The following is a 15,486-nucleotide window of genomic DNA, read 5'->3' on the forward strand; positions in this document are numbered from 1 at the left end:
CTGGGCGCGGAGGGAGGGTCAGAAAGCTTCATCTCCATGGGGCTGCACTGCGTCCCGCGCTGCCTGGGGGYTTGCTGCAGCCAGGGCTGAGGAGGCCTCTCTCCCTGCCTCCAGGAGTCTGAAGACACGCGGGAGCTCTCCATGCACCTCTTCAGCAAGGTGCTGGAGAGAGCAGCGGACCCCAAAAGCGAACAGATGAAGATGCAGGTGCACAGGAGCCTGCTGCCACTGCTCTTCCATCTGAATGACGAGAGCCCAAGTGTGGTTCAGGTAAGGCTGGGTGCTGGGGCGTGCTGGGGAGCTGGGCACCCGTCAGGACGAGGTCCCTGAGGTAGTGGGTGCCACTATCTGTGGCCACTGAGGGGGCAGTGAACCCCAAAGCAGCCTCGGTGCCCTGCTGCTGCCCCTTGCCGTGATGGGCCAGGAGAGGCCGTGAGCCCTGCTGAGAGCAGGGGCACCCAGGCTCTTGTGCCCTGGGCCGCTGTGACATCTGCCCCTTTCTTGCTGTGCAGGCTGCTCAGGAAGCCCTCCTCAGTGCGGCCAAGTTCCTCCATTGGGAGGAGCTGAGGCGCTTGGCCAAGAGCCGGCAGCTATGGAGGATCAGCGAGTGCCTGGTAAGGACTGTGCCCCCAGCGCCCAGCCCCTGCACGGGGCCTTTCCCCAGCACGCGCCGTGCGTGTGGCCGGCGGCTCTGGGTGCTGGGGCAGCCCTCGCGCTGCCCTGCTCCGAGCGCGCGGCCGCGGGGGCCCTTGTGCAGGCGCCTCCCGCTCTGCTGAGCCCTGGCTGCTCCAGCAGCCGCTGGCCCAGCTGGGCCTGGCAGCAGGAGGGCACCCGAGCAGGGCTGGGCGGCAGCCGCCCTCTGCTCCCTGCCGAGCTGCRCGCTGCCCGGCTGGTGTGGGGAGCRGCGCGTGGGCGGGCAGGGCAAGGCCGGGGCGGCTGCTCCTGGGGCAGGCGGTGGGAGCTGGGTGTGCAGGGCGTGCGCCGAGCCCATGGCCTTGTGCTCCCTTGTGCAGCTGGCAGGGAAGAGGGGCAGGAGCAGCGCAGACAAGTACCTGCGCCAGAGCCTGTCCTTCCTGGAGAGCAGCCAGGAGTCCCTGTGCGAGGCGGCCGTGCGGTTTCTTGGTGAGCTCCGGGCCCGGGGGTCCCTCTCTCTTGYGCGACAGCTCGGCCCCAGCCCCGGCTGCCGCGCCRGCAGCAAGAACCAGCCCTGCGGCTGCTGCAGCCCCGCGTGCCTGAGGCCGGGCYGGGTCACCTGGAGGCTCTGTGGCACCCTTGGCCATCTCTGCCCACACCTGTGGGGCTGCTGGGAGCCTTGTTGAGGCCCTGGCAGCAGGGCCCCTGCGGGTCACACTGGGGACGGGCCCTGGGGTGGGCGCTGCGCGAGCGGAGGGGGACGCAGGGCCAGGCCGCTGGGGCGGGAGGGGGACAGGTTTGTGCAGCAGCATTTATGGGATGTGTGTGTGTGTGTGTGCGCGCCTAGGGCTCGTTGGGCGGTGCATGAGGGGCCAGAGCGAGGAGGTGGAGGTCATCTGCGACGGTGAGTGAGGGCAGCGGGCTGCCAGGCAGGGTGGGTGGGGTAGAGTAGGGAGAGATTTCAGGCCCCTCGGGGACAGTCCTGCCAGCTGCTCCCCCGACTGCCTCCTGGCTCTGGGAAGAGCTGGGTGGCACTGGCCATGTCAGGAGGGGATTTCCTGGGRCCTGGTGAGATAGGGAGACTTGACCTCAGCTCTGCTCCTTCCCTCTCAGCCCTGCAAGGCCTACAGCACGAGGACAGCAGCCTGACCATCTCATCCCTGGCCCTTCAAACCACCTTGATATTGAAACCACCAGGGAAGGAGACTCCCTCCTGCAAYGCACAGGCCCGCAACGGCCTGTGCAAGCACCTGAAGGAAGCGTGGGAGAAGTGGCAGTGTCCTCTGCAGGGCAGCAGTGTTTGCTGCTGGCGCTCAGCCCCACGTTGATGCTCTGCGTGCAAGGGTCCTAAAAACAGCAGCCTTGTGTCCTCACCGTGTGTCGTGTCTTTTCTTTGGCGAACGAAGCAGGAGAAATCGCAGCTTGTGAAGGAGTTGGGTTCCCCTGATGAGAGGGGTTGGGCATGTGCTCTCTTGTGGCAGCCTGGGGCCACCACAGCCTCATCCCTGCCCCTTGCAGCATTCAGAGCATTGTCCCTGTTTCCTCTTCCACAAGGGTCAGGGCTGGAGAGAGCTCCTGGAGCAGAGTGCAGGGGTGGCCCCTCTCTGGCACTGGCTTCCCCTGCTGTGTCTCCAGACCAAGCTACGAGGAAGAGTTGATCTGTTTGARGGTAGGAATGCTTTACAGAGGGATCTGGGCAGGCTGCATCTATGGGCTGATGCGAGCTTCAAGACAGCCTGGTGCTGGGTCCTGCGCTCTGGTCAGTGCAACCCCAAGCAGTGCTACAAGCTTGGGGTGGAGCGGCTGGAGAGCTGCGTGGCAGAAAAGGATCTGGAGGTGCTGGTYGACAGCCATGAGCCAGCAGTGTGYCCAGGAGGCCAGGAAGGCCAATGGCATCCAGGCTCATATCAGGAATAGTGCAGCCAGCAGGACTAGGGGAGTGACTATACCCCTGTGCTCAGCGCTGGTGAGGCAGCACCTTGAATACTGTGTTCAGTTTTGGGTCCCTCGCTACAAGACAGACATTGAGGCTCTGGAGCGTGTCCAAAGAAGGGCAATGAAGCTGGTGGAGGGGCTGGAGCACAGACCTTAGGAGGGAGGGAGCTCTGGCAGCGCAAGTCGGACCTGACAGCACTGCTGGACGTGAGGGGAGAGGGGACCCCCAGAGGCCTGCTCAGGAAGGCACTGGCCCAGCCCCGGGGGCAGGATGGGGTTGTGTGAGCAGGGAGGCCCACAATCCCTGCTGGATTCCAGTGAGCAGCTGGAGAGCTGGCTCTGCTTGGTGTGCTGTCTCCAGCTGGTGACAGAAAGACCACGTTGGAGTCAATGAGCTCAATGGGTAAGAAAGGACATGCTGAATATAAACAACCTAGTGCTGTGCAGAGCACAAGATCAGAGCTGTGCTTTAGCAGCCTCCCCAGTTTGGTCTTCCTCTGGGAAAAGGAGTGGGAGTAGCCACAAAACACGTGATGACTGTCCTTGGAAGTGGACATCAAAACCATTACAGTATGGTTGCAGATATTGTGTTTTACAGATACAGTTGCTCTTCCTCTTATTTTTGCAGTGATGACTGTGTCTTCTGTCACTGTGCACTGAGGCAGATACTGAGAGGACTTGGCTGCAGATTAGTGACAGAAAACCAGTAGCTACTGTGGAATCACAGTGCAACTTATAGAGAGTGCAGATTGCCTGGTTCAGTTGAAAGGCATTGTGGTCAGTTATGAACATAACATTAGGTTGGCATGTGTAAAATGCCTGTATTTGTAAATGTATGTGTTAGAACTGCACAGATAAATGAGACTCATAACAAAAGGGAAATGTCATACTTCTATTCCCTGCTATCACTTTTTGAGATTGTGATGATACTGATTCAAGAGAGATTCTTTTTAATCCAAACCTGTGAGCATGACACCCTGCTGCCACCCCTCTCTTTTCTCTCTCGTCCCTGTTTCCTATTTAAGCCAGCAARGTGGATGTTGTTTTCTGTGGAATCTAACTGCACGCGAGCTTCTCCTCTGGTGCCTGCCATGGCGCTTTGGCTGTTACATCTTAACAACCCTCCATCGGACACTCGTCTTCTTTTCAACATCTCGACTGCTGGTGACAGTGCTGCTAATGCAGCATGTCATGGTACAGATGATGAGAAAAGCCTTGCTGGAGCAYGCAGGTATTAAGATTATCTCAGTTTCTCCTATACTGGGAATGCATGTGAGAGAGCCAGATTCTGAGACGGCCAAATATATGTTAACAAGGCAATAAGCAACACAGAGAAGCCACAGAAAATGCTACAAAGCTTTTTTATTTTCTTAACAAACGAGGTATATGTGATAYGTAAAATGCCACCATCACTTTACATGGCACACAGGCTAAATGAGAACATCTGACTTGGTGGAAAAAGGCACTGCTATGAAATGCTGGGCTCTCTGCTTCACCACCAGAAAGACTCRCTTTCTTTAAGGAGATACAATAAGCAGCTGCTAGGAACGAGAGAGCTGATACTGCTCGATGTCYGAGATGTCTTCACAGCTTTTACTGCAGTTGTACGGGAGGAAACCACCTCCTTGTCTGGGAGCTTCTATGAAACGTAAGGTGCACGCTGCAGGTGGATTGTATGTATTCCTAGTCAAACCAACAGGAAAAAGCAAGTACAGGGACCACTAACAGGAGCATACTCTGGTAAAAGTGATCTTAAGGAGAAATATCTGCTTCACATGTCTCCATCAGAGACTGCAACAGGACATGGAGCATCTGCTGGGATTAAAAACATATTTTCATCAGTCATTTTCCTCAGTTTGCCTCCTTGTTAAAAGTAAAAACGTCCATGTGGAAAGAGGATTGGGTTATTTAGGTAAACCAGACACTCACTAATCTGTTGGCCCTGATGGGATGCAACTGCAGGTGTCAGGGAATTGGCAGGCATTATTGCTCAGCGACTCTATCATCTTTGAGGGGTCCTGGAGAACAGGAGAGGTGCTGGAGGACTGGAAGAAAACCAACGTCACCCCCGCTTTCAGAAAGGGCGAGGAGGACGAGCCAGGCACCTATAGACCAGCCAGCTCCACMTCTGCCCCTGGAAAGGTGAKGGAGCAGCTCATSTTGGAGACCATCTCTAGGCACGTCAAGGAAAAGAAGGTGYTCAGGAGKAGTCAGCATGGGTTCACCAAGGGGTAGTCGTGTTTAACCGACCTGCTAGCCTTCTACAGTGGGATGACTGGCTGGCTGGATGAGARCAGTGGTTGTTGTCTACTTTGACTTTAGCAAGGCTCTTGACAACGTCTCCTGTAACATCCTTCTAGGAAAGTTCACTAGGGAAGTGTGGGTTAGATGAATGTACAGTGGAGTAGATCAAGGACTGGCTGGATGGCAGAGCTCAGAGGGCTGTGATCAGAGATGCAGAGTCTAACTGGAGGTCTGTGGTCACTGGTGTCCCCCAGAGATCRGTASTGGGTCCAGGGCTGTTCAACTTATAAGTGCCTTGCAGGAAGAGACAGAGTGCACCCTCAGGAAGTTTGTGGATGATATCAAACTGGGTGGAGTGGCTAAGACCCCAGAAAGCTGTGTTGCCATTCAAAAGGACCTAAGCAGGTTGGAAAGTTGCATGGAGAGCAACCTCATGAGGTTCAACAAAGGCAAGTGCAGGGTCCTGCACCTTGGAAGGAATAACCTCAGGAACCCATACTAGCGGTTGATCTGCTGGAAAGCAGCTGTGTGGAGAGGGATTTGGGAGTTCTGTTTGGCAAGTTAGCCATGAGCGAGCAATGCGCCTTGTGGCCAAGAAGGCCAATGGGATCCTGGCCTGCATCAGGAGGAGGGAGGGGATCCTGCCCYTCTGCTCAGCTCTGGTGAGGCTGCACCTGGAATATTGCGTGCAGTGCTGGGCTCCCCAGGATAAGACAGATGTGGAAGTTCTAGAGAGGATCCCATGTAGAATGATGAAGATGACTARCGGACTTGAGCGTCTATCTTATGAGGAAAGACTAAGTGAGCTGGGCCTGTTTAGCCTGGAGAAGACTGACAGGGGATCTTATCAACATGTACAAATACCTGGGGAGAAGACAAGAGGATGGGGCCAAACTCGTCTCAGTGGTGGCTGAAGGTACTTTGTGTTACAGGACAAGGGGTAACGGGTACAAATTGAAATATAGGATGTCTCATCTCCATATGAGGAAGAACTTTACTGTAAGGGTGACAAAGCACTGGAACAGGCTGCCGAGAGAGGTTATGGAGGCTCCTTCTCTGGATATCTTCAAAACCCACCTGGATGCAACCCTGTGCAATGTGCTCTAGGTGTCCCTGCTCGAGCAGGGGGCTTGGACTAGATGATCTCTAGAGGTCCCTTCCAACCTCAACCATTCTGTGAAAACTGATTTAATAGGYTGATCAATTTAACTGACACAGAAGGTGGAAAGGCCTTTGGCATCAGTCTAACTGAAGAGATTCTTGAGAGGAAGATGGGAAATAGCTTCTTATGTTAAGATAAAACACAAGAGGAAACATAAACTTTTTTTTTCACCACCACCCTACAAAACCAATCTCTGTCTCTCAGCAAGGACTGTCTATTATTTTGAGACTAATTGAGACTGAGACTATTATTAGAAGAACTCAGTGCTCATATAGAAATATCACCTCCTCTTTTCATTATTGAACATGATTGAATAGGACAGTTTGAACATTCACACATTACCACCTAAAAATGGAACTCCAAGGAACTCCAGAGTTTACACACAATCTGCAGCTTATATCGTGCAAGGTCCAAAACAAACGATGTTCTTCTGTGAACAGAGAGGCAAATGCCAATGAAAAAACACCAGGTAAAGACAGAAATGTTTTACAGACTACAGTTGTGTTATAAAAGATTTTTCCTCTTTTCCACAGCTTTACAGGAAAAGCTTGATTTACTTCATTCGTTTCTCAGAAGGACAATTTTGGCTTTTCAGTTCTCAGTTGTAGTGCCCAGTGTTGTCCTCTAATCCTGTTTATGCTGACAAGTGAATCCTAGGGTGGCTTCATTTTCTTTGGTTCCATCAGTACCTGGCTAAGAAGACGAATATTGCTTGTGCTTCAAAACCCAAATGTCAGAAAAACACTGAGAAAAAGGGAGAGCTGTAGTTTCATCAAAAGGATATATTTCCCTGTAGTCCTTCTTTATTTTTTGCACTCACCAGTACTGAAGTCCTTGGATTTCTTTGCATATTAGTATACAATTTTCCAGTGAGTTGGCTGCTCACAGTTTTTTTCTTTCTCACCACAAAATCGGTTGTAAGTTGTTTTTGGATCAAAGCCCAAGATCTCCCTTTCCTCATGGATCCGAAAGGAAAATGTTGAAACAGAGGTGCCTATAAAATACCTGTGAAGAGAGCAGAAGTGGTTGGTGAAGAGGGCTAATTTTTTGGAGTACGAGTAACTGATCTCAGTCCAATGAATTTTAATGAATGAACTGTAATCAACTCTATCTAGGTCAAAGGCAATATTCAGGTTCGTGACTGTAAAATCTGGCTCCACCCAGAAAAGCCAAACTGGTTACCTTGCATGAGCACAGATCCACTGGTCAATCACAGCCAGCCCTCCATCTTTGTAGAGTTCCAGCTCTTCCCAAGTGGGTTCAAACCTCACCATCTCAGGCAGCAGTTTCTTGAGCAATTCAACCTCTGTATAAAGGAAAGATACAAAATATCTAGCTCAATTTTATGCTAGAAAAAAATGATCTACTGCTGTCAGAAAATATACGTGCTTGAAATAACCCCTGGGTGAACTGTTACAAACAGGGAAACCAAAAATCTACCTACGAATTACAAAATCACAGAAGAGGTGAGAGATGAATTATAGAAATTTTTGCCAAATGTCAGATTATTTTAGGCAGGGGCAGGAGTCAGGGATACAGAGACAAATTGCCAAGGAAGTAATTCTGGCAGGACGGTGAAACCTGCAAATGGTAGGAGTGCCAAAACCACCAGTTTTGCTGTCTAAATCCTACAGGATAATGTATCAAAGTAGCCTTGAATTACAGCAAAGTTGGATTAGTTATTACATAGTGCAACCCTGCAGAATTATTCTTGCAGATATTATACCTGTAGGGTATAATATATAATGCATTGAAACATAATCCCTACATACTACCAGAAGGGGATGGAACAAGTTTAAGAAGGGAACCCCATAGTTGGGGGTTTCCAAAGTCCTTGTCTAGACACAACTGGGGCTGTTTGGAGCTGGTGTTGGGACTAGTCATGCTTTAGAACAAGAAGTAGAAAAAGAGACTTCCTAGGTCACCTCTCACTGGCTCATTAGTGAGTCTGCAAAATGTAAAGGGAAAAGGTGGGATGTAAGAAGGAGGAGAGGCAGAAGCACGACGTTACTTATTCAGTTTCCAATTTTCCACCAGAGAGACTGTCAAACTAACTGCTTGTGGGAAATACAACATTCATGCCTGGGTATCACCTGGCCAGGTGGAAGGGAAAAGACTGCCCATTCTACTCAATTCCTTTTTCTGGTGTGCAGGCACATGAATTTCCAGTTATCAGTCCTAAACTGATAGTTCTCTGCCTACCCTCCTCAACAGCATCAGTGGCCAGGAAAACTTTTTCAAGTTTATGTGTGTCCAAGAGGCTGCGGATTTTCTTCACTGCTCCTTGCAGGGTAGGCACGTCTTCTCTGTGACCCCAGATGAAGTCTCTCCTTCTCAGATGAACTCCTAGGTATGGACCACCTAGAGCTGTGCCTATCTTAACCTAAGGAGAAAGATAAATACACTTTAAAATGTGCACGTGCACCATGATCTGAGCTAGATTCATAGGTAACTTCTATCAGCCCCCGTACAGCTCAGAGCAAACAAAACAGAAAAAAAAAAGGTATTACGTTTGTTATGGAGAACAGACTGTCACAATTTTACCTTCATCTGTGTCCAGTCCTCATTGTAATGAGTCCTGTCTGCCCCATCTGTGGATTGAAGGTATTTGCTTCTGAACTCATCTCCCACTACACGGAGGTGTTTGGCAAACACCATACTCCGACGGGTCTGTTGGAATAAGAGCAGTTGCCAAGTCAGGAAGATGGCTAAAAAGGAATAAACAGAGGTAATTTCACATACACAGAACTTCTGGGAGGCAGTTACTTCCAATACACCCAGTGCAGCATTCAAAYAACAGTTCCTAACGTTGTGTCTTAGCTGTATATGTTTAATCTTAATCATAACATCATTTATATCCAATATATTCAGCTGATTCTGCAATGCATAGGTATACAGAGTGGATTGCAGGCATCTGTTAAATGCTGGGCAAAGACTTAACTTGTAAAGCACCTGTAAGAAAAAATGCTAAAAAAGTCACGTCTGTAACCACTGTCACTTCAATTTGATAGGATAGTGACCAAAAAAAAAAAAAAAAAGAAGCTCTAATTCTTAATTTTATCTCTGTTACCTCTGTTGGGTGATAAGCATCAAAGAAAGTGCATTGAAAACGGTTTTCCTCAAGTGAGGAGCCAAGAGGTTTGTATGTCTTTTTCCATGTACTATTGAGCTTTGTATGAGATGTTCCAGAGTGCTCAGCATTACGCTGAAAGTGGTGGGAATTTTGCCATCAGAGCCAAAGGGGAGAGAATTAAGGTGACACTGAACACTCTGGGAACTCTTTTGAAACACCTACCCCTGGGGCAAACTCGAGATGAAACTGCACAAATGGGGTTCCCTTTGACTGCCTATGCGCTGCATAGGGGAGGTCCTTCCACACACACCTCTTTGCAGGACTGAGCCTCTGGGGACAAGACACCAAAACAAATTCCTGAGTTACATGAATCCRTGGCAACCTGAAGACAATCTTTGGAGTGTGCCACTGAAATACAAGACACGAGGTACTTTCAAGGTTACTAATTGGGAGGAAAAAAAAAAGTCAAACTGAAGCACATATTAGTTACCGAATTTTTATCAACACCAAGAAGAAAATCTGGAGAAGCTAACTGGAAAATACTCACATTCCAATAATCTCTCCCTCCGTAGTGGTCATGAAGAAGGTTTTCAGCTCTGTCTAACATCACTGACCTATTAAAAATTTTGAAACTGAGTGCACTTCCCTTAGGAACACAATTTACATTACTATGTTTCTTTATACAGCAGGCAGGATAAAGCACAGACTATGACCTCTTTGCAAAAGGGACACAGGGAATGAAGGATTTGCAGCCAATCTATCCTGCACACATCAAACCATGACCCGCAGCCCGYTGGAGAGAGAAGGGAACTATGCCATTGTGTAATGCTGCTCTCTTCCTCAACAATCGCTACGTTTACCTGTATGAAAACTAAACACAGGCAAGAAATGACAATCCCTCCCATAGTCCTCACRGTAATTGCTATTGGAGATATTATACGACTGCCAAAGCAGGGAGAAAGTGATCCAAAGGGGTGGATAGAGAAGTGACCGGTGAGATAATGCTTATGCTGAGGCCACCTGAGAGCCTTTTAAAAATAATAGAGCAAAGAATTAATGCTTAAAAAAAAAAAAAAAAAGCGTGTTAGCAGCTACGGACAAATTCTATAGCGACTTTTTCATTCATTTTTTTTTCTCTATGTTTTTCAAACAATACACATTTTGTACAGGATTATTTACTTGAAGTATAACTGCACTGTCAAAGTTATGAGAAACATAGGAGACTAAAATACTAAAATTTTAGACACTGACAAAGACWGCTGGATGAACCGCTTGGGTAGGGGGCAGCTCTCGACATACKCTGAAGTAGCACTGGGACCAGCACTAAAATCTTATAGCTGAAGAGCTAACCTGGGATAGCAGCCACAGCATAGCTACCTGCAACATCTTACTGGGTCAACAAGGGCTAAAGAAAACCCAGCACGGCTGCACTCAGCTTCAAAAAGGGAAACTGCACAAAAACAAGGAGGCGCTGCACCAACAAAGAGAACAAACTCATAAACTCTACGAAATTAAATGGAAAATATATTAAGGCAGACCGAAAAAAGAATTTGAGAAGCTATGGAAAGACCTAGGAAAGGTTTGGTTTCCTTCGTGCCCAATAGGATGCACTGTAGCATCCTACTAGATAGCTGCTATTAGACCAGATAGCTGCTACTCTCCTGAAGACCTTCACCTCATTTCTAGAAAAACTGTACGTCATATTTTTGCATATGCTTGCTCTCATGGCAAATCCATACTTTTGTTTATAGGGTTTGTCTTCTTCCTATGGATTTATTCCCTTTATGTATTTATAGATGGCAAAAACCTCCTCCTGTCCCTCCACCTCACACCCTAGTAGCTTTTGCTTTGCTAATATACCTTTGGGTGTTAAAAGGTCACAGCTGGCTGCACGTATTCTGCTACTGGGAAAATGTCATCGTGCTCCATCTCTCTCATATGACAGCTGTTCATTCCTCTGATCATCCTAATGGCATCTCTGCACCTCAGAGCAGAAAGCTGAAACATGTTGTTTGTTTTCTGTAAACCCACCTCATACCAGTGAGGATGAAAGTAAAAGACCAGGCATTGCCTCTCAGGATGAGATGTGCACCTGAGAAACACCAGCTCTGCTCTGTTCATTCCCTCTTGCCACAGGATGAAAGGGTGAAGGAAAGAAAGGTAAGCACAAGGTGGCAAGTATATTTAGACGCCTGAGTGAGAACAAAAAGGCTATTTCATCTCTTATCAGTATTGCAGCATTTAACATAATTTGCAGTTAGGTCCTCTTTAGAGGATAGATTCCTTCTACAGTGATTTTAAAGGACCATAATAGCCCAACGGTGAAATACCACAAATGTGGCATAAGGCACATGAGCTTTCCCTGCTCTTCCACACTGGCAGTGGGTTTGTGGGCATGCAATACAATACATAGCAACAAAAAGTAACTTACTGGGCTGAAGTGTTCTTCAAAAGGATGGGAGCCACAATAGAGGCAGATCCTTGGACAGACAGACAGGAGACGTTCAGGCCCCGTGTTTCCTCATAACCCCAGAACCATCCCCTGAAAGACAACAACAAAAAAGCATCGGTTCACATATCTGTATTTGAAATTAATATGTTTATACATAAATAAATTGAATAAGCAGTATGGCCTGGAAAGAAGATGCATAACTTAAACACTTCAGTGTCTTTATATAGATTTTATATGAAATAATTATTTACTAGATCTTACTAAACGTGTAGCTGATAAGAATTTGATCTTTCAGTATCAGTATAATATTTTGTTATTGGCAGGTCTGGCAGGTTATTGGCAGGCGTTATTGGTCTTTGTTAAAAAAAACAAAGAAAATCATTTTCAAGCCTCCAGAGAGCCACTATGACACACTACAATAAACACACAATCTGTCAGAGAAAGCCAATTTCTCACTGAATATAACAAAGGAGAAGGCTAAAAAGACTACAAGATATTACCTGTAGTATTCATGCTTGTCTTTGGAATACATAAGCTGATCAATGCAGGGCCTTTCATCGATTTTCTCCTCCCACGTTCCTTCCTTCCACCCTTCTGCGTAGCCTTGCAGGACATACACTTGCTCAATGAAGGGCCCACCTGACTCTGAGCAGGAAGCAAAGCAGAGCATTTGTAAGCACAGAAAGCCACAAGATAAAGGTACAAAACAGAATTACCTATAGTTAAAAATATATTGTCAATTCTAATATTACTAGTTTCTTCCCTTATTTTAACAATTAAAAAAAAAAAAAGGATGTGTAATGTGAGGCACACAAGCAAAACTTAATCAGGTTAGTGCATAAGAATGAGGTACAACTTCCTCACATGTGGAGTTTAATCTAATCAAAGATTATTAAAAAAAAGGCAGGGGCGAGTACCTATTCTGAAACTTTTATGATTTGCTAGACCATCAATAGACTGTAAATAACTCAACTGGATGAAGTCCTGAGCTTCAATCTCCAGTCTTTGAAGTTAGTCTTGCTCTGAGCAAGAGGGCAGTTGAGATAACCCTCCTGAAGCTCTATATTGCTGTAACATGGACAGCAGGCAAATAACTGGGTTCAGAAAGAAGTGGTCTATGGCAATTTTAGAAGAGGACAGCCAAGACAAAATACTGCAGCACTGTGTTCATCAGAATTAAAGAATCTATTTCTCTTCCTTCTTTCAATTACTCATCTCCCACTGGAAGATAACAGCAGGGTTGTTTCCAAACAAATAAAGCCAACTGGAAATACTTCAAACATTTAGTCTTTCATAGAATGCATTAGCTCCTTTACCTGCAATGTACTGCTCATACTCAATGACGGGGATGTTTTTATTGAGGCTTGTGAGATCAAAAAAGGTGGACCAAGGGATTCGGACCTGCAGAATGTCAGGACTCTGCCAGTGGTACAGGCGTCCCCAGGGAGGCAGCACTAACACCCAGTTTTCGCTTCTCAGCAAGGTCTTCAGCAGTGAGGCAACGCGAATATAGACGTCTCGACGAAGGTTGAAGCCTTCGGGAGGGTTTACGTCGTACAAGAGGTAACTAGAAAGAAGAGAGCAATGTTGGGGAGGTTACAAACTGTTTACGCAGAGGATTTTTCTCCAAAATGATGTGGTTCAACCGTAGGGGTATGGAGCTGTTCTCAAGCTCGGCTGTCGTGAGGACATCACCACCTGGCCCCACGTAAGGGTCTCCTGGCACCTCGCTGTGGGCGCTCGTGGAGGCAGCTCGTATGGCTGGTCTGGCCTGCAGCGGGGTGCACTGCGGCAGGGGTCACCGCACACACCAGGATGAGCACTCCCTCACCAACGCGCAAGGGAGGTGCAGGGCACGAGCACCACCTGCTCCGTGCAGGATGCACAGGACTGCTCCCGCTGTTGGGAGGGCCTCAGGGAGGATCTATCATGAGGGACTGGCCCAGAAACAGAGGGTGAAGGAGGCCCTGGAAGCCCCCAATCCCCAGGGACCCAAGAAAAGGGACCCACGGACACCTTCAGGGCACCCTGGCCGTCCCTCCTGGTGTCTGCTCCAATGCAGGGGACAGGGCATGAGGGAAGACCCCGCCAGGGCCGAGGAGGCGAGAGCCCGCGTGGCCCGGCCCCGCCGCTCACCGTGTGCGCGGGGCGGCCGCCGCAGCGGGCGGCAGCGCGGCGGCACCATGGCCCGCGTGGAAGGCGGCAGCCGGCGGCGCCGGCCGTTGGGCGTCCGTTGTTGGCAGGAGCGGCGCCAGGGCCGCCAGGCCCAGCAGCAGCAGGATGTGGCGGCCGGGCGCCGCCATGGCAGCGCGGCGCCACGTCCGGGGCGGCGCCAGCCCGGCGCCGGCAGCGAGAGGCGGCTGTGGAGAGGAGCGGAGCGGCAATGCCGCGGGCCCCGACGATGGTGGCGGCCAGCCCGGTCCTCCCCGCGCCGCCGGCTCCCTCAGAACAGGTCCGCGGTCAGGGGTCGGAAGTCGGTGCCGGTGGCTCGGCTCAGCTGCTCCAGGATCTCCTTCTCCTTCTGGTACATCTGCAGGAAGGAGCGGGCAGAGAGGAGCGCTGCTGAGTCGTGGGCTCACGAGTGCTATGGCCCCCTCCAAGGCCAAGGGCCTTGTGGAAAACCCCATTTTGGGCATCAGCCCCCACCATGCAGATGCTCAAGAAACACTCCCCTCTATCACTGTACCCAGCTTGCAGAAGAAACACCCCTAAAATTAGTCATTTTGCAGGGCTGTTTCCAAACTGAACTGTGTTTCAGTCACACGTTCTCCCAGCCTATTTAAAAACCACACAGGAGAGGCCACATATTGCTCTGCTGTGAGGAAACTGGACACAAGACTGGGGCTTGCTCTTAGCTGAGAGCAATTTTCCTAACCAGACTATTCAGTTAATCTGGGTTCCACAATTACACTCCATTTAAAAGGGTTTTTCTGAGCTGCTCTGAAGGAAAAGCATCCAATCTTGCACCAGAAGCGTGTGTTTAAAGTGCCTGTAAAAACGTTGTGCACCTCTAAAAAGCCATTCTTTCTGGAAATGTTTTGTCTTGGCAGCTTTGCACGGGTCTTTTGCCAGTTCCTGCACCACAGTTGCACCTCCAGGCTCAGCTAAAAGCTSGTGCATGCAGCTCAGTGTCTGGACTGTGCAGAAACTCACATGCACAAAACAATACATCTCTCAAGCACCATTAGCAACAAAATTGAGATTCTGTCATTTTGCTTGCAGGGACTTGATATTTGCATGACAATTAATACAAATTAAATTGACTTAAAGCTCTGCGGAGCCTTCCAAGGGGTTGCAGAGGGTTATCCCGCCATGGGAGAGAGCAGGTGGGGAATCCTCCCGCTTGGCCAGGGCGCATTATCTGACAGGGCTGCTGCCGCCAACCGTCCCGGCTTGAGGCCGCCTCCGTACCTGCTGCCACTCCTCTCTCGTGCTGTGCCGGTAGCCAAGCAAATGACACAGCCCATGGGCCGCAGTCGCCTGTCCGGGGGAACAACCAAAATAAATAAATAAATAAATAAAATTGCGCAAACGGTACTTGGTTGGTTGTATTTTTTTGCACAAAGAGGCTGTTCCTGCAGGCGGCCCCGGCCCCGCGCTCACCACGAGCGCGCCGTGGAAGTCCTCGCCGGCGGCGCGGCACTGCTCGCCGATGTACTCCACGCCCAGGAAGATGTCGCCCAGGTTGTACTCGTCGCGACGGCGCGGCCGCGGCAGCTCGCCCGCCGCCACCTCGTGGAAAGGGAAGGAGAGCACGTCGGTGGGCTCGTCGCGCCGCCGGTAGGCCGCGTTCAGCCGCCGCATGGTGCTGTTGGCGGCGCAGACGAGCGCCACGTCGAAGCGCGCGGCGCCCAGGGCGGCAAGCAGGGCGCCCACAGCGCGGCGGAGCGGCACGCGGCGGAGCGGCACGGCGCGCTGCGCGTTGCGGATCAGCACGCTCATGGCGCCGCGCCACCGCCGCCACCGCACCGGCACCGGCGCCGCCAC

General features: G+C 49.9%; 2 protein-coding genes across 2 annotated transcripts; both read right to left on the minus strand.

Annotated features, from left to right (window-relative positions):
- Positions 1-6,187: 6,187 nt before the first annotated feature.
- On the minus strand, positions 6,188-13,802 carry POFUT2 (protein O-fucosyltransferase 2). The gene is made up of 9 exons (XM_026048549.1): positions 13,636-13,802; positions 12,816-13,066; positions 12,000-12,144; positions 11,479-11,589; positions 9,595-9,661; positions 8,519-8,644; positions 8,177-8,357; positions 7,157-7,280; positions 6,188-6,979 (listed from the first exon to the last, which is right to left on the minus strand). The coding sequence occupies exons 1-9, from the start codon at positions 13,800-13,802 to the stop codon at positions 6,826-6,828; spliced, it is 1,326 nt and encodes a 441-aa protein (XP_025904334.1). The 3' UTR covers positions 6,188-6,825.
- Positions 13,803-13,919: 117 nt separating this feature from the next.
- Positions 13,920-15,441, minus strand: YBEY (ybeY metalloendoribonuclease). The gene is made up of 3 exons (XM_026049710.1): positions 15,103-15,441; positions 14,911-14,979; positions 13,920-14,029 (listed from the first exon to the last, which is right to left on the minus strand). Exons 1-3 carry the CDS (start codon positions 15,439-15,441, stop codon positions 13,943-13,945), a joined length of 495 nt encoding a protein of 164 aa, XP_025905495.1. The 3' UTR covers positions 13,920-13,942.
- Between the last annotated feature and the right edge of the window lie 45 nt (positions 15,442-15,486).

Source organism: Nothoprocta perdicaria, unplaced genomic scaffold (assembly GCF_003342845.1).
Source record: "Nothoprocta perdicaria isolate Ctin4 unplaced genomic scaffold, notPer1 scaffold_11, whole genome shotgun sequence".
Lineage (NCBI taxonomy): Eukaryota > Metazoa > Chordata > Aves > Tinamiformes > Tinamidae > Nothoprocta > Nothoprocta perdicaria.

Bases quoted from the DNA above. Each gene is read 5' to 3' on its own strand.
- YBEY (XM_026049710.1), bottom strand. From the start codon at position 15,441: ATGAGCGTGCTGATCCGCAACGCGCAGCGCGCCGTGCCGCTCCGCCGC. The intron at 14,980-15,102 runs GTGAGCGCGGGG...TCCCCCGGACAG, and splicing joins ACTTCCACGGCGCGCTCGTG to GCGACTGCGGCCCATGGGCT. The intron at 14,030-14,910 runs GTACGGAGGCGG...TCCTTCCTGCAG, and splicing joins CGAGAGAGGAGTGGCAGCAG to ATGTACCAGAAGGAGAAGGA.
- POFUT2 (XM_026048549.1), bottom strand. From the start codon at position 13,802: ATGGCGGCGCCCGGCCGCCACATCCTGCTGCTGCTGGGCCTGGCGGCC. The intron at 12,145-12,815 runs GTAAAGGAGCTA...CTTCCTGCTCAG, and splicing joins GTATGAGCAGTACATTGCAG to AGTCAGGTGGGCCCTTCATT. The intron at 8,645-9,594 runs GTGAGTATTTTC...TTATTCCAACAG, and splicing joins GAGGGAGAGATTATTGGAAT to ACCCGTCGGAGTATGGTGTT.